The 26,394-nt window shown below is 42.2% G+C and overlaps 2 protein-coding genes across 2 annotated transcripts in view; one reads left to right on the forward strand and one right to left on the reverse strand.

Annotated features, from left to right (window-relative positions):
* Positions 1–244: 244 nt before the first annotated feature.
* map11 (microtubule associated protein 1) lies at positions 245–10,449 on the forward strand. Its single transcript, XM_035519999.1, has 10 exons — positions 245–1,202; positions 2,159–2,254; positions 3,141–3,270; positions 3,736–3,822; positions 4,616–4,736; positions 5,672–5,819; positions 5,965–6,199; positions 6,890–7,026; positions 7,305–7,504; positions 7,612–10,449. Exons 1-10 carry the CDS (start codon positions 702–704, stop codon positions 7,763–7,765), a joined length of 1,809 nt encoding a protein of 602 aa, XP_035375892.1. The 5' UTR covers positions 245–701; the 3' UTR covers positions 7,766–10,449.
* A 90-nt stretch (positions 10,450–10,539) lies between these two features.
* The window catches only part of zanl (zonadhesin, like), a 62,343-nt gene continuing 46,488 nt past the window's right edge, over positions 10,540–26,394 (reverse strand). Inside the window, 40 exon segments of the mRNA XM_035519973.1 lie at positions 10,540–10,775; positions 10,869–10,927; positions 11,264–11,354; positions 11,454–11,594; positions 11,733–11,868; positions 12,012–12,214; positions 12,466–12,596; positions 12,955–13,116; positions 13,429–13,630; positions 13,721–13,850; positions 14,038–14,285; positions 14,641–14,785; positions 15,566–15,774; positions 15,955–16,190; positions 17,750–17,877; positions 18,165–18,329; positions 18,510–18,751; positions 18,848–18,992; positions 19,181–19,383; positions 19,714–19,890; positions 19,983–20,077; positions 20,206–20,314; positions 20,473–20,650; positions 20,778–21,034; positions 21,191–21,332; positions 21,451–21,653; positions 22,055–22,224; positions 22,477–22,584; positions 22,767–22,910; positions 23,326–23,471; positions 23,612–23,736; positions 23,928–24,044; positions 24,127–24,265; positions 24,376–24,572; positions 24,758–24,899; positions 25,000–25,138; positions 25,253–25,381; positions 25,468–25,616; positions 25,717–25,961; positions 26,166–26,307. Coding sequence (XP_035375866.1) covers positions 10,702–10,775; positions 10,869–10,927; positions 11,264–11,354; positions 11,454–11,594; positions 11,733–11,868; positions 12,012–12,214; positions 12,466–12,596; positions 12,955–13,116; positions 13,429–13,630; positions 13,721–13,850; positions 14,038–14,285; positions 14,641–14,785; positions 15,566–15,774; positions 15,955–16,190; positions 17,750–17,877; positions 18,165–18,329; positions 18,510–18,751; positions 18,848–18,992; positions 19,181–19,383; positions 19,714–19,890; positions 19,983–20,077; positions 20,206–20,314; positions 20,473–20,650; positions 20,778–21,034; positions 21,191–21,332; positions 21,451–21,653; positions 22,055–22,224; positions 22,477–22,584; positions 22,767–22,910; positions 23,326–23,471; positions 23,612–23,736; positions 23,928–24,044; positions 24,127–24,265; positions 24,376–24,572; positions 24,758–24,899; positions 25,000–25,138; positions 25,253–25,381; positions 25,468–25,616; positions 25,717–25,961; positions 26,166–26,307 — 6,303 coding nt within the window. The 3' untranslated portion in view covers positions 10,540–10,701.

A 26,394-nucleotide genomic window follows, 5' to 3' on the forward strand; every position in this document is an offset into this window, starting at 1 on the left:
GTACTATATTCTATTTTTCTTTGTTACTTGAATATTAGGGTATGTTTAAAGCCTTTGTAAATATGTGGGTCTGTGTTGGAGCTGGTTTAGTAGTTGAATGGAATAAAAATACTTTCATGAACAAAAATGGCTGTCTTTATGTATACCGAATAAAGTAAGTTAAATGCGTAAAAATGCTGTTTAGTATATTACGCAGTAGTACGTACCAACGCAGACGCTATAGGCAAGTAATTGAAAATATATTTAATTTAGTTTAGGGCTTCATGAAGTTGTAATAATTTTTTTCTTTTGAAAATCTCTTCTACATTATACGTCTCTATACTATATTTAGCCTACAATTGATAAACGTTATCGCAGTTCATTTTTTTCTATAATCGACTACTCTTGACTAATTTTCATACCCTCCATGGAGTCTAGATCTTGGTTCGACTGATATTTCCTAGGATCGTTTGAATATAGGTTGCCTCTGCGTGAGCTGGCCGACAAACGATATGGCACAAAATAGGATACCTTTTACTTGCATGTATTTAAAATAACTAATGCGCACAGAACTTTTCAAAAGGGAATGTAGGCTGATTCAGGTGACTGGTCGGAGGATACATTTTTGTCCTGCTAGCTGGATAGATTAAGCGGATATATTGGATCGCTCGGTCGCTAGCGAGTGCTCCGGATTTCTGGTGATACGGTAGCTGGCCACAGCCATGGTTTTGATGATGGAGTCGCAATGCGAGTATTTTATGTATTTTCCTGCCGTTCCCATTTCGGACCTGTCGGATCCTGCTCGATATCGCACTCTTCCGCGTCGTAGTCACCTCTACCTCGGCGAAACAGTTCGTTTTCTGCTTGTTTTGCGGTCGCAGAATGTTGTACCCGGGTCGGGTCCGCTGAATGTCGCGGGCGCCGTCGACACCGGCGGGACGGAGCATCCGAGCAGCCGCTCCTGGAGGGAGCTGGCAGACTCCCTCTGCGCCGTTGCAAGCGTTTGTCCGGGCGATGGCAGGCAGCGAGCCCCGCCGCTGTACCACGACTACCACAGCAGCGGCGAAGAGTGCGTGGACGACACGGACGACGAAGACGCGGGAGACGTGGGCTGCACAGGTCGCGGGGGCACCAGGCACCGAGGCTTCAGAGGATGCAAGCCGCTCCTCATCCATAACAGCCCCGGTAATGGCGTGAGGGAGTTTCGCAAAGCTCCTTTGCAGGTGGGCAAAGCATAAGGCAATAAAAATAATAATATGCGACCCAACTAGGAAGTGTCGGCGTTTCCTGTAGACTTTAGCTACGTCCCAAAGCTATGTTAAGTTTAAAACAACTGGCAAATAAACGGTAAATCTCCGACCTAGGTTTAAACATTGGCTACAATCTGCATTATGAGAGTCTAAGGGACACATCTTAAATGTTAAAGACTTTATCTTTGTCTGAAGTCTGAAGAATAACTCAGTTTCTCAATGTATTATACAACATATCAAAAATATGAAGTTGTGATTAACTGTGTGTATATATATATATATATATATATATATATATATATATATATATATATATATATATATATATATATATATATATATGAGAGAGAGAAGATAAGCTAAAGAAAGCACTTTAAGGTTTTTTATGACGTGGTTGAGGTTCTTGTATCCATTTTGCTTTCTAAATTGTTCATTAAGAAACTTTGTAATATGTACACAGTAAACACAACTATTTAAATAACAAATAACAGAAAGACATTAAACAGTAATTACAGTTTTGTGGTAGTTGTGGTAATGCAGGCTGCTTTGAGTCTATTATACAGCTCTTGCACAAAACACTTATGGGCCTACGTCATAAAATATGAACATGACTACATGCATGAGCCTCTCGGATTGAAGTCCTGAACTCTGTGTACTATTTGCTTGGCAGTAGTCACTCTGTAGTCACACCCCTTTGTGCAAACTTTTTAAAATGCGGCTCCAAAGACAAGTAAACCTAGCAGGCCTACACTGTACTCCAATAATGTATACTGTTGCTTTGACCAGTTTTTGACCTCAGCTGAAGAACTATTGTATTCATGGAGATGTCTGATTGCTTCAGTTTATCTTTAATGAGCAGAATTGTGTGTGGTTTTGACACATGTGCTGTCCTTTGTATGATGTGTTTCTCCAACTGGCATGATGTTCAGTCACCTGCAGATGAGCCAGTTGTTCTGAATGATGAAGTCATCTTCCCCCTGACTGTGTCTTTGGATAAGCTCCCAGTCAGCACACTGAAAGTGAAGGTAAGAGCAGTATATCATCGCTGTACAGTAGGGCTGGGACTATGTAGCTGCTTCTCAGAGTCTCCGATCTGTAGGTGCTCAGAGATGTTAGCTGAATGCCCAAAGCCAGTGTCACGTAGAGGTGAGCTGAATGCTGCAATGTCTATGTGCACGGCAGCATAAGACACTTTAGAAAAAGGTGTTTTGAGTGCTTCATTCCCTTTTGTAGTGCTACAGGCCTTTCGCCTTTCCTTCATATTTGGCTGTATTTGCACCTGTGTACATTGGATTTATGTGAAAGGTTTTGTAAATTTCAAGAAGTAGGTATCTCTAAAGGGTCCTTTGTTCTAAAAAAGGTTATGACCTTTAACATGTCAACAGAGTAAAAACAATATATTCAACAAAATTGTGCACTGTGGGTAATGTTATGTGTCTCGCAACATAACCAAAACTATTTCACCAAATTACATCATTACAAATGTTAAAACATTTATTTAAGTGTTTTAATGTTCACTGGATTCCATGAGCAAGACATGTCTTCAAACTGCTACTACAAACAAATTATTTTACATTTGGGTCAGGGATTACAGAGCCGTTAAGTATCAAGTGCAACCACTTTGTTATTTATGTCCATCAGTGCTGCTATCTGACCGCAAAAAAGGCCCTTTTTTGTCTTACTGACAAAAAACGGACAATTTCCCACAAGGGTGTGTGTGTGTGTGTGTGTGTGTGTGTGTGTGTGTGTGTGTATGTGTGTATGTGTGTATGTGTGTATGTGTGTATGTGTGTATGTGTGTATGTGTGTATGTGTGTATATATAATATATATATATATATGGGAGGGGTGACAATTGGCAAATGTTTGTTTAGCTGTTCGTATGTTTACTTTTTACTTGTTCTTTGTCCAGATCATAGTGACTGTTTGGAAACAGGAAGAGGAGAAGGCTGAGATCCAGGAACATGGCTATCTCCGCATCCTTCAGCAGAAGAGCCCCTGCCAAACCTTTCGCCAGGACCTGAACCCCTTCAAAGCCCAGGGTAGGCCCTTACTTTCCACCAGTTACATGGTCTCATCAACATTTCTGGTTTTGTGATGTCCATCCTCATTGTATTGATTTTAAATGCTGGTAGTCCATATTTCTGCTGGGGATTTCTGTTCACCTTGTAATTGAGGTACTTGACTTATAATCAGAAGGTTGCTGGTTCAAGCCCCACCACTGCCAGGTTGCCACTGTTGGGCCCCTGAGCAAGGCCCTTAACCCTCAGTTGCCCAAGTTGTACTCACTCCTAATGTACTAAATGCCATAAATTCAAAATGTTTTCAAACTGGGAGCTCCTGCAAACCATTAACAGTGTGCTCAGCTAAAGGCTTTCTAGAATTTTTTTTGTTCTTGTGTACCTTAAAGAATGGTTAACATTTTGCAATGGTAAGGTCAAAACAAATTTATTTGTGACTCTCGCGAGGAAGGTAATCACCTCTTTGTCTCCCGTCTCCATTTCTAGTCAGCACCACCCTAAACGTCCTCCCTCCACCCACAGTGAAGTGCCAGCAGATGACTGTGTCTGGAAGACATCTGACTATCCTCAAAGGTGCTTTTGGAAAATGTTTTACCTCATTATCACCTATTATAAATGTGTAATAATGGTAGAATGCTAATTACTGTAATTTTTTTTGCATAATGCTAGTCAACAAAACATTTTGCCAGCACAGGAAAAACCACACGCATGCAACATGGTGCAGATTTTCACATATCTTTTTTTTTTTTAATGAAGAAGAAAGAAAGAAGTAGTTTTATGGCTACTATGGCATAAATCATGACTCTTCCACAAAATAAGGATTACAGTAGTTTTCATTTGTTACAGACACGGTTGTTTGCAAGGTGTAATGCAAATACAGCAATATATGAGTATAAGCCAAAGAAACCTGACCATTAGCAAGCAGTGTGTTGTTTTACAGTTTATGAGTGAATGCTATTAAATCGTCCCGTTGAGAGTATCAGATATAAGGGAGGGGAGAAACCTCTCATATGTTATCATAGAAATATTCCTCCCCAGGCCTACTACACCCAGTCTTCTGGGGAGCATTGAGAATGGAAATATTTTAATTCTTTGGGTTTTACACAATACTCCACAATGTTTTTTAGGGACTATGTTCAATCCGCTGTCCTTAAGTAGCTTAGTCTAAAATTTCTTTTACATATTTGTTTTGTGCAGCCATAGAAAAAAAAGCGTATGGCTACACAGGTATTTATTTCTACAAAGCATTGTTATACTGTAGTACATAAGGGACACCATTGTTCATGATATTAAGGTGATTGTTTTCTGCTTTATTTAATGCGACTTTCTGTCTCTGTGCATGCCATATCCTGTTTGTGTTTCTCAGTGTTAAACGGGAGTTCTCAGGAGGAGGTCTGTGTGCGTGACGTTAGAATCCTGCCAAATTTCAATGCCTCATATTTACCCATGATGCCTGATGGATCAGTACTGCTCGTTGACAATGTGTGGTATGGTTTCATTTCCATAGTAAAAGTTTGTCAAGTTAACTAACCATGTTTAACTACTGAACACCAGTATAAAGATATGTTCTATAGGTAAACCTAAATATGTGCTGTGTGTGTGTTTGTGCCAGTATTGTATGTGCTATGATTGTACTCTTCTGAGCTGGGACCGATGTCATTTTTGCTGGAGCTTCCACATTCTTTCTGTTTCTTATTTCAGTCCCTGGTATTTTTTCTGACTTATCATATTCCTTCCTTTGGATGTTTCCATCATTTGAGACTGCCACATCTATTACCACTGCTATTTTCTGCATCTAATCAACTATTGCAATGTGTTGTTGGGTCACCATTTCTTGTTTATCTGTCTGGATTCTGGACGTCCAATATGATTTTAGCCTTGGTGTTCTCCATCACTCTCTGCGGTTGCTGCCGTTTGCACTTAGGGGTGTCCAGCCGTATGCCTAGCATATATTTCTGCATATGATCCTATTGTATGGTTTCCGGCTACCAGGTGTCAGATTGTCTGTCTAAGATTCTCCTTTGTATAACCTGCATCTTGGGTTTTATCTGGTGTGACACACCTCTCTTTCAGTTCACCTAGTGCTTAGTGCTTGACCTTGTGCATGCCATAGTGCCTCTGTTTTGTCCTTAATATATAGCAAAGGCTAATGGATACTAAATTACCTGTAAACGTCTTGGTTTATTCAACAGTGGCCTCATTGTCCTCAGTGAAGATTACATGTGTTCTGTGTACTAAAGCAAAATAAATAAATATCTCATCACATCTTTATGGAAAATACCCTTTAAATAATAATAATGATGATGATGATGATAATAATAATAATAATAATAATAATAATAATAAAAATGTTATATTTTAGTATGTCATATAATGTATTATGTTTGTGGTTGGTTTGTTTTTGTCCTCTGTCCTGCTATAGCCATCAGTCAGGTGAAGTTGCCATGGCATCTTTCTATAGAATGGACAGTGAGTCTAGCCACCTTCCCAGCATGCTCAGTGCCCTGGAGGAGCAGAACTTCCTGTTTCAGCTGCAGCTCACCGACCAGGCCCAAGATGATTCAAATGAGGTCTGAATGAAGGATAGTGATGACAAATGATTCAGTCATAAATGTATTTCCTCACTATATGACTCCTCAAACAACAATGCCATACATTCATCTAAAGAATCACACTTGTTGGAATACTAAACAAACTTGCATGTGCACATTCCAGGGCCTTGAGGTGCCGCTGGTAGCAGTCCTGCAGTGGTCCACGTCCAAGCTGCCTTTTACCAACTCCATCTACACCCACTACAGCCTGCCCAGCATCAGACTGGACCGGCCGCGGTTCGTCATGACTGCCCGCTGCCCCAGCGCCGTCAGGGCCCGGGAGCACTTCCGGGTTCGCTACACTCTCCTCAACAACCTGCAGGACTTCCTAGCTGTGCGCCTTGTCTGGACACCCGAGGGTGAGGGAATAGCATGGAGGGAAGCAGGGAGCATGGCAGGACAGCAGGACTGATGGATGGAGGAGGGTGGATAGGTGCTTGACAGTTAGCCGAATGGCTGAGTTGATGCATGGACTAGTGGGTAGATGATAATGATGGTTGTAGGTGGAGGTGTGGGGTGCTAAACAGAGCGAAGCAGAAAGAGGGTGTAAAGAAAGAGAAAAACTGGTGGAATGAAAAAATAAATGGGAAAAATGTAACTTGGAAATGCAATAAACAAAATGAAAAGTATGTTATTAGCAAGTTATTAACAAGTTTGTAATTAGAGAAATATGAGTGAGACAAGGTTGAAAAATGTTGAAGGTTGAAGATCACAGTGAAAGACTGTAAAATGCTGAGTGTTAAAGAGCGCTGAAAACATCTATATCTAGTATTTAGGGATCATGGGTGTGACTGCAGCAGTGAGAATCCACGTGTATCACATGAGCTGATGTCAGCCTTACTGCTTCAACAGTGGTGGCAGTACTAAAAAAACATTTGATGCAAACTTTGGTGGTAGAAAGGTTAAATGTGTGCAGGACATAAACTAGGTGTCAAATCATTGTAAAATGACCCTGGAGATGATTCCTTGGTTGTAAATATAATTTCTCATTTCTTGTGCTCATTTTTTCTCATTGATTTTACACTGGATCTTTCTTTTCCCCTCTCTAGGTCGCGGGCAGAAGGAGGATCCGGCAGTAAATGCAGTCGTGTGTCATTCTCCTCTTAGTAACCTTGGATACTGTCGCAAAGGCAGCACTCTTTCTGTCTCAGTGGCCTTCCAGATTCTCAAAGCAGGCCTATTTGAGGTAAGGCCACACAAATTTGAATACTTATAGATTTATAGACATAATATTTGTAGACTTTGACGGTGCTCGAAACTGAATCACTCTGCTAGGATCGTTTATTTGCATGGTAGAAAAAGGTAGAACAGATAAGAAATAGTCAGTTCTGCATACCCTGTGAGTGGACCAGATGCCTGTCATCACATGCTTTACCACTAATTGCAAAACCACAGCTCGTTGTCATGCAAAACTGCAACCTTGCTTCCCCTGACCTTTGGTATGCCATGAACACTCTCTTTTAGCTAAGTCAGCACATGAAGCTGAAGCTTCAGTTCACAGCGTCTGTGTCCAACCCGCCCCCCGAAGCCCGGCCGTTGAGCCGCAAGAACAGTCCGTCCAGCCCTGCTGTCAGGGACATCCTGGACCGCCACCAGGCCAGCCTGAGCCTGGGCCGCTCCCAGTCCTTCTCTCATCAACAGCCCTCCAAGTCCCACCTCACCAGGTATGGAGAAAACCACACACACACACAAATGCATAGATGTGAGCATGCAGCATGTGGGTAAGTTCCAAGAGACACTAAATACCACCCCCCGGCCCCTCCCCCAACAGGACAGGCAGTGTTATGGAGCGGCGGGCCATCACGCCCCCGGTCGGCTCTCCCGTGGGCCGGCCACTCTACCTCCCACCTGACCGGAACATTCTGTCTCTTGACAAGATTGCCAAGCGCGAGTGCAAGGTGCTGGTGTTGGAGTCACATGGCTAGACATAGGAAGACATGTATACCCTAACGGCCACGCACAGGCACCAGGGCAGATACAATACGTACACATCACTGGGAATGACAGGGAGTGTCATGATGGAACTGTAAATAATTTTGAAATTAAAGCCATATTGAATGGCTTGCAAAAAAACTTGAATTGATGTTATTGAAGACATGTCATGGTACTCAGTGTAACATGGCAGTGACGGTGTCTTTGTAGTTTCAGTAATGTTTAAGGATTCATTAAGTGTTCATTTTATTCTGCATCCATTCCTTGTTTACATGCTGTGGATTAAGGTCTAACATCTCATTTCAAATTGTGTTTTCACTGCTTTCTGACAGACAGATGGAAAACAGAATGAGAACACACACAATGAGAACACACACAATGAGAACACACACACAAAAGTGCATTTACTGTAAATGGTGAGTTTTTGAAGTTTATTTACAGGATGTTTAATTTAGGTCATGCTTTGAATTGCTTGTTGAATTTAAGCTTATTTTTGCATGCACTTCACTGAGTATGCAATGATTTGGATTTGAGGAAGGACAAGAGGTAATGGGGAATTACATCACCCTGCCTAAAAGTATGTTTCTGATGTTTGTCAGTGCGTTTACCGACTGTTCTGTATTACATTTGCTATTCTCTTGCTTTCTACAGTGAATATGTTTTTATTCCTTCAGACTATTTTACAATGAGAATGTAAATGTATTTATTTAATTGGGGCGGGGCAGCTTGTATTTTTTAAAATCCACTTTCATTCCTTTGCCCCAAGCCATAGCATAATCACTCCAGTGATTTTTATTTGAATTAGTTTTTCTTTTGTCCCCACATTCCCTTGTCCCTGACATAAGCTGCTAGTATGTAATGTTTAACGCAGAGTGCTGGTGTTTGTCCAAAGCTCAACAGCAGAGTGCTCAGACTGACTTTTTTCCTTGACTTTCATGGTGATGGCTTAGCAATTACAGCCAGTATGGTTGCGAAATGTCACTCCTAAAGACCAAAATCATCATTTATGTAATCCTGACTTTGCACCTAAACTAGTATTTGTCGAGTGAGCTTTGTGGTCTAGTGTGTCCTTCCATATGAGTAATGATCCTATATAACAGTGACCTCCATTAGTACAGGTTGTTACACACTGAAAATATAACTCCACATTTAAATTGGAATTTAATTTATGGAATGTCCCAGTGATGATTGACAGTATCATTCCTTTTTTTGGTTTGTTTACAGTAATTTTCATCGTATGCCATCTCCTTTTATAATAATACTTGACATTTAAATAGGAACACACTCTTTACTGCACACAAACCAACCAATGCTTGGCGAGTTGATTAAAACGCGTTACCATCCGTTCTGGCGCTCACTGCTGTTGTCTGACACCATTTTGATTTATTATGTGCCTGCTCTTCCATGCTTCATACTGCACTCTCCTGAGTACTCCTGAAATGGATGATTGCTGTTTATTCTGCCGTAACTGGTACATGTCTGCACATGCGGTATATGGTGAAAGTTGCTCTTCTGTTCAGTATATTTTCCTTAATTCATGTCTGAATCTGCCAAAGCTATGTGTGTTTATGCCCCGCATACTCAATTTTAATATGATCTCATCATTTCATGGTAGAACAGTGGCTACCAACACCATTCTGTTTTGTTATGATAATCAAGTAGCCGTCGTATAGCTTTATCCTACACTTCATGTCATAGTCAATTCAAGACTGATTTTATTATACGCTCTAGAATGTTGACAGATTTGCATGCACTGGCAATGTGTGGTGATCCAAATGGATGTCTCAGCCCACTGGAGTCTTAAGAATTTTTGTTGCATGTGAAGCTGCCTGTTTAAAACTCCTTTTGCAGTTCTTTTCAGTCAAATGTATAATCAACTTGACTGACATTGGAAAATTGAACCAGGTCTTTATAAAGCCAGGTCTTTAGAACAGTAGCGACACATTTAAATATGCTGACACTATTTCACTATCAGCACCATGATGTTCACTTTCAGTGCTTACTCTTGTGTATTTTGCTTGTATGTTCACTGAAGGCTTCACTCCATGTTTTCCATGTTGCACAGACCAACTGCACGGAGCTCATTGCTTTGTGAGCATTCATAGGAATCTTTTTTTTTTTCACTTTCACTTTTTTTTTCACTTTTTTCACTACATGTGCTGTTTTGGGTAGAAAAGCTATGTTTTTGCAATATTTGTATTATTTAAAATGTACTTCAACAAACCCATAGATTGCGGGTTGATCTATTTCAAGCTTTGGAACATAGTACTGCTTCATAAACATGCTCTTTACAGAAGCCTGAGCATATTTTTATTTTGTTAATTTTATAATTTTTTTATATATTCCATCAGTAACATCAAGTTGAAGCATTTCTTAATGAGTTATTGATTTTTTTTTAAAGATCATCTAAGCACTTTATTTCAGTTGTTTTAACTTATTGTTTTCTTGGAAAGAAAATGAAATGTCAAGTGAGTGATCTGTTAAAGTTTTAGAATCATTTATATGTCATATTTATATGTCATATATGTTAAGTTGTCTTGAATTTTACTCTGTTATTTAAAGTGTTTAAATCACAAAAAGTGTTTATAGTTTGTGAAAGTGTGTGATATTCAACAGGTACTGAGTTACTGCACTTGAAATAACTGAATAAATGGATTTGGGCATAGTATAATTTTCACATTTCCTTTAAAAATTTGTTATTTTTTATCATAACTATTTCATTTATGAAAGGGATGTGCAGACATTAGACTATTGCACCTTCCACCAACAATTACAGAAGTGTATACAAATAAGTTACTAAAACCTGATTACAAAACTAAAAATATTCACAGAAGTTACTTTGTTCAAGTGTTAATTCCATTGACAGCATTACATTAAAATTCAATAAATAAAAAATTTAACTATGTTCAAATCAGAATGGCAGGTTACTCTAGAACTTGGAAGATTTCATCACCCTGTTGTCTGCGCTCTTCTTATGGTCATCAACATTTTGAGAGAGGAAATCTGTTGAGAAGTGTTTGAAAAGTTAGGTGCATTATTGAAATTATGCATTTTCCCCATATTTAAAAACATGCCTGGGAAAAAAGTAGCACATACCTGCATTTTGCAGTGGCAGGTTGTGGCTGCTAGTAGTATCAAAGCTGTTTTTTCTGTGCCTGAGTAGACAACCCCATTTCACTTTTATAAAATTACTCCTCCACAACATACATTTTTAGGCTTGATATACAGAGCAGTCTATAAGTGTCTGGACAGTATGACCAATTTGTTGCTTAGGCTCTGTTCTCCAGCACATTGGATTATAAATGAAACAATTACAAGGTTAATATGTAGATATTTGGCTTTTGTTTAAGGGTAATTATGTATATTGTATAGCTACAACATTTAGAATAATATATAGATAGTTATTACATTTTCATGACAAAGTTTAATTGTCTTGGGTAATTTTATGTTTCCTGTGCAAAGTGTATTTTTGTTTTCAGTTGCAAGCATACCTTGATTTCTTGCAGGCGCACACAATCGCTGTAACAATAATGATGATGGCGAGTGGTACCAAGACGCCAATGAGTATAATAGTTGTTTGATCTGTCAAAAACAATGACTACAGCATAAACGCTAGCCTTAAAATCTTTGATATGATTTTTTAATGATTTATGATTTTTATCTATTTATTTATTTTTTTACCTAAACTGCTATAAGGGTGCGTTTTCTCCATTTCACAGTTGGTCCCCTCAAACCCCTCTGGACACAAGCAGTTGTAGCTAGTAGTCGATGACTCTTCACAGGTGCCACCATTCAGACATGGTGAGGACAGACACGGACTCACTGAAAGGGAGAGAAGGAAATCACATTTGCGTTTCTTTAACATTCCCTGTAAAGTCTCAGACGAATTATGCTGTTTGAGTCCTGTATAGTGGAGGTTGTATGTAGTACATTGCTAGTGATTTAAAAGAAGACACTCACTCTCATAGCAGTCTCGTTTGGTGGCGTAGATAGTGCAGACCTGTGTCTTTGTACAGCCTTTGGGCTGACAAACTGCACCAGTAGTGGAACATTCACAAGTCTGTGCACAGTCCTCCGTCACAAACTTCTCCTGCAGCTGCATGAGCGCATGTGACAGAGAGGGGAAAAAAATAAGAACATTAGAGTGAAGTTGCTCTGAATACCACGTACATAAATACATCTGTCAATACTAATCAAATCGTTACAGCAGAGATATCTACTCACGACTGGGGGACTTACAGTGTAGTAGCGCCCCAGGTAGGTGCAGCCACACTCGTTGAAAGGAACGCATTGGGTGTCGCTCATGGTGAATCCAGCATTGCACTCACAGCCCTCCACGCATATACTCTGCTCACACTCTGAGGGTGCTGCTAGGTCTGCACAGGATGCTGGGCACGCAGTCATACAGGTGCTGTAGCTGCTGTTGGCAGCACACTGCAGAGCTACATATGCACAGGAAGTAAAGGGTGATATATTCATGGGTTAGGAGACGTCAGCAGGTTTGATGGGCTTATGTAAAATTGAAATTTGTGGGGGTAAGGCACTTGTCAATATGTACAGTACACTATACTATGTCTATTACTTATTTATGTATTTGTTTATTCTGTGTATGCATGTTTGCTGTCGGTGCACCCTAGTTTTATTAGTGTTTCAAGTTACATTACTTTCAAATGTGTGTGCATGTAGGACATACCACAATCCAGTTTTTGCCTCCAAGACCCAAGTTGAACTCCTTGTTCCTGACAAGCCAGGGCATAAACTGCATAGCTTGCACAGCGTAATGTGGAATTGCTTTGATCTGCACAGAGGTCATACACACAGTCCCTGCAACACACACATGCATGCATACAATGTCAGAGCTATGAGGCACACATCTGGTTTTGTTAGTTATTTAAATCACACCGAAAAACATCCTCTTCCAACCACTTGATAGCTTTTTAACAATTACAGAAGTGAGCAAGTGTACATAGAGAAGTGTGTGCAAGAGTTCAGTAAGTGCTAACTTTCACATTCAGTATAGAACATTCAGTGCAGATCACCTTAGACATACCTACACTCACGCACATGCACGTGCATGCACACACATGCACAACTACCAGTACTTTTAAAATGAGTCTTCTAAGTCTCTCTCCGTGTGTTCTGCTGGTGCAGCTCTTTACAGTGGTGCAGGAGAAGTACTCACTTCTGGTATGTATCAGGGGCGAGACTGGCATGGCAGACAGAGAAGGGTCCTTCAGGATTGCTCAGTGCTCCACACTGGTTCACCCCATTTAGCTCTTCTAGCTGAGCGTCAGAGCAGCCCTGTGTCTCAAAGCCTGAGTCCAATTCCTCTTCCACTGCCCTCCTGAGATGGAGAGAGAAAGTGTGATGGGGAAGAAGATAGGAATTACAGGAAGGGAATATGAAGTGATTATTGGATTGGTGTGGGATTATGGGATGGAGAAAGACTGATCTTTGAGAATGAACTTAAAAAAAAATCTAATCACTGTAGATACTGTATAGTGCATGTGTGAGGTGATGTATAGTATATACTGCAAAGTATGTTTACATGTAATCTGTTTTAAAGCATTTTTTATAAATGTCAGTGAGTGAAGCAGCTGCTGGTCAGTTGACAGTGCTGTGACTGAAGTACAGTCTGGGAGTTTGCCTCACACACTTGTGCAGGTGGGCATGCTGGGGCAGATCTGTGGTGCGGAGCTCCTCCCCCTGCCTGTCGCTCACTCTCCAGCTGTCTCCAAACTCATTGAGGTTGCGGGACAGGCTGCCGTCAGGCTTCACGTACTCATTGTTGGAGCGTCTGTCGTAGTTCCCGCACAGGCCAAGCACATGTGTCCTGTATGTGCTTGGTAGGATCACCTCTGTGTGGAGAAATGAGTCGGTGTTGATGCAGGCTGTGTGACGTGCGGTGGGTGTGACGTGAACAGACGTGTGCAACCATCCACACTTACCCCCTTGCATGTTCCCGTCGAAGCGCACGGTAAGGCCAAAGTCAGTGGAGAGCTGTATGTAGTGCAAGTTCAGGGTCAGCTGCATACCCTGCATAGGGCGCAGAGGAGGGGACACCCGCTCACCATCAACCTGGGAAAAAGAACACCGAACCCAGAGTAAGCTAGATGGTGGAAATTCATTAAAAAAAAAACATATGTGGAACTCATACCAAATAATTACTAACTGTGCAGAAGAGTCCATTACTGAAGAGACTATGACAGCGTATGTGATATTTTATTTGTATGCATGTAATCCCCCAAATTCTGCACTTTCTTACCAGCAGAGCCTTCTTTTGTAGCATGCGAACGCTAACACCATACACATCCACGTAGACCTCATGCAGGAAGGATATGTGGTTGTTGCCCCCCCTGCGGGCATTCTTGCCCCTCACGGTGAAGGGTGTGAGGAAGCTGGGCAGATTGTGATCCTTGCTTAGCATGTATGTGTATGGGCCCTGGTAGTGGTGGCTGAATTTGTCAAAGGTGTGATAGTGTGGGTCTCCAGAAATTGTGCACTTGTCAAAACCTATGAATGAGAAAGTGGTGGGGGGGGGGGGGAGACTGCACTGAAAGAGATCTGTTTCGGAGGTATGTGGTACAGCTTTTCTAGAACGGCAAAATATATCTGACATGCCAAGATGACACTGGTTTCTCCAGTTCGACCGATGGATTATATTAATAAGGGTTATGTGCATTAGATTAGGGATAAAAACCTTCATACTTGCAGATGTCTACTTTATACATGATAAACTGAAAAAATATTTGAATTGACATGAAAAACCAATTACAGTATGACTATCCGTTAGACACAGCAGTGAATTTTGTTCTGTCAGGTAAGGATAGCCAGAAACAGTGAAATCACATGAGCTGCCAGGACATACTCTCAGGTTTGCAGTAGCGCTCTCCGTCTTTGTCCAGGGCACACACGGAACTGGAGCTACACTGGAACTCCTTGCAGGAGAGAACTCCTCCCAGAGTACAGGCACACTTCCGATCGCAGTGCTCTGTCACCCAGGAATCTCCGACCTGCAACAAACGCTGCCATTATTCTAGTCCTCTGTCTCTGCCTCTGTAGCACACTGTCTAAAACACAGAGCCCAACTGTTATGAAGTGTGATGGAAAATATTATTCGATCATGTATTATCATGTGATTCATATATAATCATGTTAATCCTTTCTCTATGTAATCCCATATGAATAGTTTAGTCTGCACATTCTGTCTTTGTATATTGTGTGAACAAAACGACTGCTGAATCAGCTGCTTCGTGATCTTGCATGTGTCGTGCGACTAATGCTGATAAAAAGGAACTAGCAAACTGTGTCTGTCCTGGTGGAACAGAGCATCCTGATATGTGCAAAAGTGTTTAGCGCGATAAGGAGCAGGAAATGGGTAAATAGGATGACCGAGCACCCCTCCCTGGGGGATATGAAGTTTAGATATAAGCAACAGAGTCAGTCTACCCCTTTAGAACTTTCGCTTTAGAGCATTAGCTCTCACACAGCTGTGTTTTGTATGTCTTATTTTCTTTATTAAATTATTCTTTTAATCACGTCTGACTTGTTGTTTATTCAAAATTCCACCACAGAAGCAGGTAGTGTTTTGAAGCACCTTGTTTGGGCTTTGTAATTTTGCGTAATGACACTTCTAATGACAAATCTGTGTGGAATGTTCCTACATGGGAGCTGAATACTGTGTTGGAGAAAAAAGCATGCTGAGGCAAAGTACAGTACTGCCCAGTTTTTGAAGCTGGGCTTGAAGAAGCTCTGTCTGGTCACACCGCAGGCCTGTCTGCCCAGCCACTTACGTCATGATATTGTCCTTTGTCATCGACGCATCCACAGTTGGAGAGCAATACACACTTGCCATCGCTCAGCACAAAGCCGGCGTCACACTGACAGCCCTCCACGCAACTGTTGGGTGGCAGGGGGCAGAAGATGGGGAAGAGGTCTGCACAAGTGGGGGGGCACGGCAGCGCGCAGTCCGAGTAGTGGCTTTTCGGTGGGCACGGGAGAGCTGTAGTGGAAGGTAAAAGAGTGGAACCACTATGACCCTTATCCTGCCTTTATTTTGCCCATAAATGCACATATAATTTCAATGCCTTATTCCAGAATGCATCTGCAAGGCATTCAAGGAACAGTATGTTTTGGGGAGACTCATGGCAGAAGGTGCTGTTCCTCCAGCTGAGGGTCACACCGGCACTCTGGCAGGCCTGGGCGTACGCCTCCACGTTGTCGCACAGCGTGGACTGCATACCGCCATACTCGCACATGTCATAGATGCAGTTTCCAACGAAGGCCTCTGGGGGGATGAACGTGTGGCAGGGCTTGAAACGGTCGGACAGGAGCACGCCGGCACACTGAGCCCCGATAACTTCCTCTTCTTCGGCTGTGCAGTTGGGGCGGATGTCGGGCCGCATGTCTGGCTGGCATCTGCAGGGACAGCGATGGAGAGAGAGCATAAAGGTAAAAAATAATGAATGGATGAGGAACACATAGAGACAGACAAGGTCGTCATTCCTGAGGAATTCAACTGCATTCAGTGTTTGTGTTTTGCTTTTCATTAAGATGTGAAACGTGTTAGAATTTTTTTTTCCCCAAAGAGATACAGAAGTACACTATATTTAGCATACCTCTTATGCAGACTAAAACCATTTGACCCAGAAGTACCAGGACACTTGCACACGTGGTAAATTCTTTTCACTTGTGCAGCTTTAAATTCATCCGTCATACATAATTCATCACATTTGTCAGTGCGCCCGCTTGTGTTTCCTCTTTTCTCTCCTCTGCATCCGTTCTTGTCTCTCTCTATAGGTATATCAGGTTGCTAATTAGCTTTCCAAGCTTGCTGTCACCCAACCAATCAGGGGACACAATCAACGAAAAGAGGTGGAGCTTCCCCTTTAAAGATGCACAGCAGTGAGAGTGGCAGTCTATCTTGGTGGTTTATTGACACGTCTTTGTTCTGTGTATGCAACTTGGTTTATTTATCATGTTTGATTTTTGTTCATACTTGCTACTTGCTTGTTTGTTAACTCTATGTCTAGCTTTCTCTCTCACTCACTCCTCTCCTTAAACTATTACTCTTGGATTGAGAACCAGTTAGATTGTGTGCGCATCTACATTTTCCATCACGTGGGTAAGTTTTAACTCTATTTAGAAATTTTTCTCTATTTAGAAATTAGGCTAGACACTTAAAAAAGCGGATTAGGGTAGCTTCAGTTTTATGATGTCCTTTTCTTGGGCACTTACTCTCTTTCCAAGGCAAGAATAGCTCCACCATTATTCTTCACCTTTTCTGCTTGTACCTCTGGGTTCTATATCTATATGTACTATACTTGTGTATTTGTATAAGAAAATCTCCTGTTGGGCAATTTGTCTCTTACCTACTAGCTTTTGTTACTACTCCCACTCCCTCTAGACTACTGCCTCGTTAGCAAGACTGTAACAAGTGGGGATTCATCCAGGAGAGGTAACTTCATCCTTGTCCAGAATTTGCAGTGACACGTGATGACATTCTAGTCTGGCTTTTTGACTCCTTTGTGTTTGAAACTTCCCCAATGAAGGCAGGGAAGATGATCTGGGGCCATTTTCACAAAGCACCGCAGACTAAAATGCACTTTGGACAGCAGTATGAAATGTTCCAATGAGGTGCACAGTGGCTCACACTGTGGCTTTAAATAATATATCCTGAGGCAATCGTTTACTGAAAAACACTCTGTCTGAATAATAATTTGGTTAAAACTGGGATAAGAATGATTTAGTTAGACGTATTTATCTGAAAAAAAAAACCTGAAGCAATAACTGCATTTTTTAAATGTTATTTAGAATGAACATGAAGCCTGATTGCAATTTCTGATGTGTGCATTACTTTGAGCATATAGTTACTAACACCAGTAGAGACAGAGAGCAGTCTTACCCTGTTGCTTGTACTGATCTACAGTTTTTAAGATTATTGTACTCTATTATACTGAAGTTTTTCAAGCGCTCACCCTGGGTCACTGTCCCCTTCTGCCTTCCAGCTGTTACCCAGCTCTATGACATCTTTAGCTGGCTGTCCGTTGGGCATCAAGTTGTCATCACTGAAATTGCCGTTGTAGTTGCCGCACATGCCACACACCTACAAAGAACATGTAAGAGAAAGAAGTGTGAAGAGGAATGAACAGTGAATCTTGGTTACAACTGATTGAAAATGCTTCACTTTTATATGATTCCAATATGATTATGATGAAATTTGACCAGAGTTCAGAATTTTAAAATAAAATTTTTGTAATCCTGCTTTTGTCTATCCATTTTTGCTTTCCCATGTACTAACTACACAGTATCTGCGTTATCAAGTGCTTCTTGTAGGCTCTTTTAGCTAGCCTAAGAAAGGAGCTATTTCATTACATCAGCATGTTTTCTCACCTTGCTGAAGTAGTCTCCAGGCACGGTAATCTCTATGTGGTGAACTCCATCAAACTGGACAATCAGGCCAAAGTCTGTGGCTAGCACACTATTGACTCCACTGGTGAACACCTGGGCCTGAGCCACAGTGATGTCCATAGGAGTACGGATCCTTTGCCCATCCAGCTAAAGAGTGGAAGAGACGTGAATATATGGTCAGAACCTTCCTTATCTACTGTAAAAAAAATATTCATGCCAACCATTTCGATGCATCTATTTTATGGTCATCTTTCCATCTTACTTCTCTTCTCATTTCCTCCTCTCCACTACTCTCCATTCCTTTTCTGACTTCCCTGTCAAACTCACCAGGACTCGTTTGCTCTTGCTAAGTGTGACAACAGCTCCGGGCAGGTAGACAGTGACAGATCTCACATAGGAGGCCTCTGGTTGCCCACGCTCTTCGTTTTTGGCCACAATGGTGAAGTTAGTCACCATGGAACTGTCACAAACCTCCACCAACGTGTAGGTACAAGTGCCCATGTAGGTATGCATGATGCCATCAAAACTGTAGTAATGAGGATCTCCGGCTATGTGGCAAATACCCACACCTATACACAAAGAAACAGTGCAGGTCTGGACAAATGTTCCCCTTTTTTCATAAATGGGTTTGAAACATGCTGCACTGTGACTCAAGGGGTCCATACCTGTGTCCACACAAGTCAGCTGGCCCTCGTGAACCTTACATTCTTGTGCTGGGCTGCATCTCCATGCTTCGCATGTCACATTATTGAACGGAAAGCACACACAGCGCTCGGAGCAGTCATCTTTAGTAAACCAGCTACTTCCCACCTAATGAACACACACATACCAAAATTGACAGCTTAGGTAAATACTGTAAACAGAGCGGAACCATGAGAAATACACAATTATGGAAGAGGTCATTAGCATTAGAATGCACTGAGGGTGAGTGTAATCATAAATCCACTGACACGTGAACTGGTTGCTGCCCTCTGCCTCCCCTACCCCCTCACACGTACAGGTCTGTAGTTGCTGTCCTTGTCGATACATCCACACTGGCTGAAGAGCACACATTTTTCTCCGCTGAGTATCAGTCCATCATCACACACACACCCTTCAACACATGGCTCCGTACATGTGCCAGCTGAGCCTGGGTCCTGACAGCTTGGTGGACACGCTGTGCCGCAGTGCTCATAGTGACTGCCAACAGGACATTTCATGGCTGAGGGACCAAGAAAGAGACAGAGGAGATGCTCTACAATGTTAAACGGTTCACACTGGAGAGAGATTTACAGTCATAAACGGGACCACATGCACCAAATCATGTCACTGCTCATTCACTAACGAAAGGAGCATAATCACAGTCTCCAAACACAAGCACACCACTGCAAGTTTCAGGACTTCAGGACTATTTAAAGCATGCATAGGGAATGCTCACACACATGCACACACCATACCCATTGCAAACCACCCCACCCCTACAGATCCACCTGCAGACACCCCCCCCCCCTCCAAGAAAAAACAACAATAACAAAAAGAAAATACCACTTACGACAGAATGTGTTGTTCCTCCAATTGACGGGCACCCCAGCTTGCGCACAGAGGTCGGCGTAGCTCTCAACAGCCTGGCAAAGTGCCACAGCAGACCCATCCGTACCACACTGGTCAAACGCGCAGCTCTCAAAGTGTGGGCTGGGTGGGACGACTTTTTGGCATGCCTTGAAGATTCCTGTGTGGAAGGACAGCCCTTAGCCGGAGACAAACAAGCAGCTTGCCGTGTGGCAAATTTAACAGGCACCTGTCACGTGTGTGTTTTCTCACCGTTAGGGTCAGTAATCATTCCACAGCTGGTGTTTTTTTTTGCATCACTTTCAATATCTTTATCACATTCTATACTGCCACCTCCATGGGAACAACTGAAAAGAAGAAGGGTAACCTTGGGCAACACAACTCCTCAATCGATTGTACTAACATCACTGTTGCCTATCTGAGTGGTGAAGCAATGTAACACATTCCTTGATTGGCTAAAAGTAATGACACTTACTCAGGTCTGTTGTCAGGCACCTGCCAACTCTCTCCCAGTTCATTGCTGTTTTCTGTAGGCTTGCCATCTGACTTAATGTTATCATCACTTGGGTTGTCATTGTAGTTTCCTTTGAGATTAATGGGGAAAGAGATTTGGAGCACCTTTAAACCACAGCAGTTGCACTTGCCATAAGGAATATTCACCTTAACAGCTATCGAAAATCAATTGATGGCTCAAATAATGGCTAATGGACTTTTATTATTTTATAAAAAACATTTAACGTACCACACATTCCACACAATAGGCCTTTGTAAGAGGAGGTAAGGCTGACATCAGCATGGTGATTTCCATCAAAGCGGACACGCAGACCAAAGTTAGTCTCAAGCACCACAAATTTCCCACTGAGGAAAATCTTAACACCATTCAACAGGGTGATGGGGACAGTCACCTGACCTCCATTTACCTGCAGGAAAGAGGTAACATGGTGGTGCTGCTGTTTTGAATAGTTAGAAAGCAGTACCGACATGTTTGATTCTGTTTGAACTGCTACAAAATCAAGTCAGTTCAGAAGCCTCTGAAATGTCTCTCACCAGGAGTTTACGGCCCTTGTCCAGAACAATCTTCATGCCATAAACACTGATGATGACTGATTTCACATAAGACACTTTCTTGTTGTTGCCCCTGTGTTCGTTCTGGGTGTCAACAGTGAAGTATTGCATACCCAAGGTCTCATTGCAGGGCTTGGTGAGAGTGTAAGAGCAAGCACCCATGAAGTGATGAACCTTGTTATCGAAAGAGGTATAGTGGGGATCCCCAGACACAGAGCAGATTCCTGGACCAATAACATCTACAGTAAACAAAGAGAATGTTATGATGATAATCTGTCTTGAGTGTAAGCATATATAAAACAAAGAGTGATATTATGACAAACGTACAGTAACTTTGCATGCAGGAAAATGTTTAAATAGTAATTTAATGTATGAACTGTAGGTGTTCGTTGTACCATTTGGTTTGCAGACAAACTCTCCATCCTGCAGTTGGCAGGTCTCTGTAGGGAGGCAGCTGGTGTTGTAGCATTGGATGATTCTTCCACCCAGACACACACACTGGTGCTCACAGCCCTCCAGATACCAGCTCTCATTCACCTAAACCACACAAATAAGGAGGGACTGAGATTATATTGGAGGGGATAGGAATCATTTTTGCCGCTGACTAGTGAACCTCCAACTTTTTCTGTATAACTGATGTGCGTGAGACACTCACAGGGTGGTAGGAACCGATAGTGTCCACACAGCCACAGTCTTTGAGAGGCACACACTTGTTGTTGCTCAGCACAAAGCCAGGGTTACATTCACAGCCTTCAACACACTTCTCACCACAGCCAGGAGGACCACTCACACCCACACATGTTTCTGGACATGAACTCACACACATGGAGTAGTGACTGTTAGGAGGACAAACCAGAGCTGTGGAGAACAAAGACAGAAAAAGTCACCTTACCACACGAGACAGATACAAGTCAGTGGGTAATTTTGGCACATGTCTGACTTTCTAAGTATTTGAAGTGTAATGCTGTTAGAAAGAGCTTACAGCTTTAACTCTCATAAAAACCCCAAGAGACAAGACACTTACTCAGGAATAATGATAAGCAGTTAAAGAATTGTTAAAATTATTTGGTTAAAGCAGAGTAAGTATTTGGAAGAAAGATTCAATACCTTTTAGGCAAAATAACACATCATATAAAGTGTTCGGTATGAAAAACGCAGTTTGCAGCTGGCCTTCAGCTTAGTAAATGAAGAAACAGGAATATGAATATGTATACAAGTGTACAAGTACACCCGTGAATGATGTGTGGGATGAGACTCACGGCAGAAGTCTGGTTCTCGCCATTGGTGGATTGGTGCCCCAGCACTGAGACAAGCATCAGTGTAGGCCTGGAGCTGGTCACACAAGGTTTGCTGGAGTCCCTGATAGCGGCACATGTCAAACACACAGCTCTGGAAGAACGGCAGAGGGTCCACCACCTTTATACAGTCCCTATGAGTGTGAGGAAGGGAAAGGAGGTGAGAGGGAGAGAGAAATTTAAAAAGGGACAAGGATTGCTATATGTGTTCTCCCTGATAAATGAGCCCCTGACTGTGGTGCTATTAGCACTCAACTCTACCTGCTTTACCAGGTGAGCTACAGGATCACCGAGGACATGAATCTAAAAAATAATTTATTCTGGAGTAGAAGGCAGTGTAAAAGACAGGACGAATTTCAGCAGGTGCTCCATGGGAATGTTCCTACCTGAATGGTCCACTAGTGTCAGTGATTTTTCCACATTTCTCTGGTTTAGACACTTCAGCCTCAAGGCTGGGGTCACATGGTGGGTCAGGACCAATATCAGGCTTGCATCTAAAAATACAACATCAAAGATACTCAGAAAATCTTCTGTACATAAATTAACATGGTGTGAACAAAAGATTTTAAATGTTTTAAATTAAACAACATGATAGTGCTATGATTAATACAAGCTTATTGGGTTGATTATTGTCTTATTGTCTTTAACAGAGGAAAACACAAAAAAAGAGACTAACGTGTCATCCTCGTCTTTATCGGTTTGCCAGCTGTTGCCAAATTGATCTGAGCTGCCAGTCAGGGATCCATCTGGTTTGGTAAAATCATTGTTGGGGTTTCCACTGTAGTCCCCACACAAACCACACATCTGCTCAAAGTAGGTACTGAGAGAGAAAGAGAAAAAGAGAAATAATAACATGATTTTTTCAATATTTATAGTACCAAGACTTAAACCTGATATGGACTTCATTGTCATTTTTTAAAAAATGCATTAATGGTGCTAATGAGTAAGTATTTGGGATGTGTCCAAAATGATTACACATCAACTCATCTGAAACACTAAGAGATAAATAGTAACTTGGTGATGCTGCTTTCTTGCTGACAGCATTTAACTGCTGGCTCAACTAGATGATGTATTTGGCCACATCACTGGTCAAAGCACATCATTCCAAAAGACGCAATAATGTCTAAAGTAAAAGAATCATATTGTATTGGTTTTGTTGGTCTCAGAGTCTATACAATCGCAAAGCTAAAAGTGCACCATACTCCAGTATCTATAGCACATGTCTGCCGCAGTACCTGGGCACTGTGATCTTAGCATAGTGGTTACCATCCCACCGCACCTCCAGGCCAAAGGGTGTGGTGAGGATGACATACTGCCCAGCCAAGGTTAGAGAGATTAGAGGAGAGGGGGAATGAGGGAGGGCTACTCTCCGTCCATTCACCTGAAAATGATGGAAAACCAATAAACAATTTACAACAAATACCAGCTTTGCTAAGACAGACATGAAGACTTATTTCATTCACACAATTAAGATCAACAGAGATGTTGCATGAAAATGGGTTTCCAGTAGTTCAAGCTAACCAGTGTGATTCTGCTCTTCATCATTGTCACAGTGATGCCGTTGACAGTCACGTACAACTTCCTGAGGTAAGATACGCCAGACACTCCTCTCTCCTCATTCTTCCCCTCCACAGAGAACCAGGGCCCTGCACAACACAGAACAAAAACTGTAATCACTGTACGTTTATAATGTACAAGTGTTCAAAGCAATATGCCACATCTTTTTTGGTTTACATGTTATACATTTTTAAATACCAATGGTAACCAATTCACACCCAAATGCAGGAATATACAGCATTCTGTTACATTTTTACATAGATCCATGGCCTCTACTCACCAGTGTTGTTTCTGCAGGTGCGGGCCAGCGTGTAGGTGCAGGTACCCATGAAAGAGTAGTATTTACCATCAAAGGTGTTGTAATGAGGGTCACCCGAGATGATGCAGTCCTGAGAACCTACGTGAGACCAAAGGACAGATGACCTCACCCACCTCAGAATCTAAACCTGTTTATTTATTTCAAGTTTTTATTTACTGACCAACTGGGTAACAGCCTATTTGTCCTCCCTGCACACCACACTGCTGCATGGGAGGGCATTCAGCAGCACTGCAGGTGACGAATGGAGGATCACACCTGCACAGCAGCTCACAGTCCTTAGTGTAGAACTCCTCATCTGGCTAATGTCCACAGAGAGAAGGCAGGACATTGGCGACAAATGTCTGATACATTCATATGCTGAGGTACTAAAGATGCTGACTACGACCCAGTAACACTCGTACATATTCACCTTGTAGTACTGTCCATTATAATTGCAGCCACATGTGTCTTTTTTCACACATTTGCCAGCACTGAGTATGTATCCAGGGTCACACACACATCCCTCAGAACAGGGTCCAGTACACTGGCTGGGTGGGGGAGGGGTACAGGAGGGCTGACAAGGTCGGACACAGGGGTCATAGTGGCTGTTGGGTGGGCATTGGAGAGCTAAAATAAAGAATGTACAGTGTGACTGTGGTAATCACACTTAAGAGAGAATGAATAACACCAAATATATACACTATGTATTCACATTACATTCTACAATGTAGTGTCTGATTAGAGGAAAATATAGGACCTCATCATCTTGTGTATATAAAGTGCAGAGTGCGATGTAATTGTATGTGACTTACGGCAGAAGGTGGTGTTTCTCCAGGGACCGATGTTGACTCCGCGATCCTGACACTCGTTGACGTAGGCTTCAATGGCCTCACACAAGGCAGAGTGAGGGCCGTCCAGCGCACACAGATCAAACACACAGTTTTTGAAGAAACTCTACGCAAACACAGATTTTTGATATAAAGAACATGATTAATGTTAAATGACTAAAGATGTTAAGTACTCAGCTGACAATGGCCTGGTCTGAATAACTCACATTGGGATTGACTCTTGGGTGACAGACAGCGAATGGGCCTTTGCTGTCCAGTATGATTCCACAGTAGGCGGGACTCTCATAAAGGTCCTGCTCAGCATCTGTGCATCCAGGGTCTGGACCGACGGGGCTCTTATTGCAGCTGAGGAGCAAATGAAGACAAGAGTCAGTTGTCTTCCAGCCCCATGATCAGTTACCGGAGGGAATAAGGAATGACGGATTCCTCGGTATGTACAGTACGATATCGGTGACTCACTCAGGGTCTGTGTTCCAGCTGTTACCAAAATCAGTTGGACTGTTGACCAGTTCACCGGTGGGAGTACGGAAGTCATCTTTAAAGTCGCCATTATAGTCGCCACACAGGCCGCACAGCCTGTCCTGGTAGCTGCACATACATGCAAGTGCAACGCATGAGTAAGATGCACTGGATTCACAGTGCAATGATCATTCTCAGTTTTACACAACACTCACTCTTTGATGACTTTGATGTCCATGTAGTGGTTTCCATCATAGCGAACTGTTACACCAAAGTTCAAGGTTACACTATAGAGTGTCCCAGATTGAAAGACGTCCACTCCAGGAGCAGGGCTTAGAGGAATGTTCACAGTGGTTCCATTCAGCTGAGAGACCAGATGGAAACCAGTAGTAAGAAGATTTCCTATTTACAACATACCTGCAGAACCCACCTTTTCTACATCAGTTCTCTTTTTGCTTACTGACCTGCACGACTCCTCCTTTCAAGATGGACACCTTCACTCCTAGAACGTGGACGTGGACAGCACTCACGTAGCTGACGGTGGGGACATTGTAACGATTCTCATTGTCAGTATAAACAGCAAAGTAAGGCACATCTGTGCTGTTGCAAGGCTCAGACATCAAGTAGGTGCAGTTGCCCATGAAGTCATAACTGCGTTTGTCAAAGGTGGAGTAGTGGGGATCACCCGAGGCAATACAGGTGGAGGTGTCTGTAGAGATTAAAAACAACAACAACAACAACAACAAGTCTTAAAAACAACAACAAGTCTTACAGGCCTGATTTACATACGCTAATAAAACACACATGTGCTTTGCTTTTGATCTGTCTGAATCCAAAAATTAATCATAGTATATTAAGGCTAGAAGGTTAACATATGCCAGCATCTCCACTGGAAGATATATTGCCACAACACCTTTAGGATAGCAACCATGGACTCCTCCCACTTGTAGACATTCTTCCGTGGGGTCACAGGTGTTGTCTACACAGCTCAAAGTGTAATTGCCGGCACAGCGGCACAGCTTGGAGCAGTCATTCCCAAAGACGAGCTCTCCAGGCTGAAAAAAAGACATAGAAGTTACATTTATGGGTCTAGGAATGCATCTTCCAAGACTGGATCCATTTTTTTCATAATCAGTCCATGT

Source organism: Electrophorus electricus, chromosome 19, assembly GCF_013358815.1.
Source record: "Electrophorus electricus isolate fEleEle1 chromosome 19, fEleEle1.pri, whole genome shotgun sequence".
Lineage (NCBI taxonomy): Eukaryota > Metazoa > Chordata > Actinopteri > Gymnotiformes > Gymnotidae > Electrophorus > Electrophorus electricus.

Bases quoted from the DNA above. Each gene is read 5' to 3' on its own strand.
- map11 (XM_035519999.1), top strand. From the start codon at position 702: ATGGTTTTGATGATGGAGTCGCAATGCGAGTATTTTATGTATTTTCCT. The intron at 4,737-5,671 runs GTATGGTTTCAT...GTCCTGCTATAG, and splicing joins CTGCTCGTTGACAATGTGTG to CCATCAGTCAGGTGAAGTTG. The intron at 6,200-6,889 runs GTGAGGGAATAG...TCCCCTCTCTAG, and splicing joins CCTTGTCTGGACACCCGAGG to GTCGCGGGCAGAAGGAGGAT.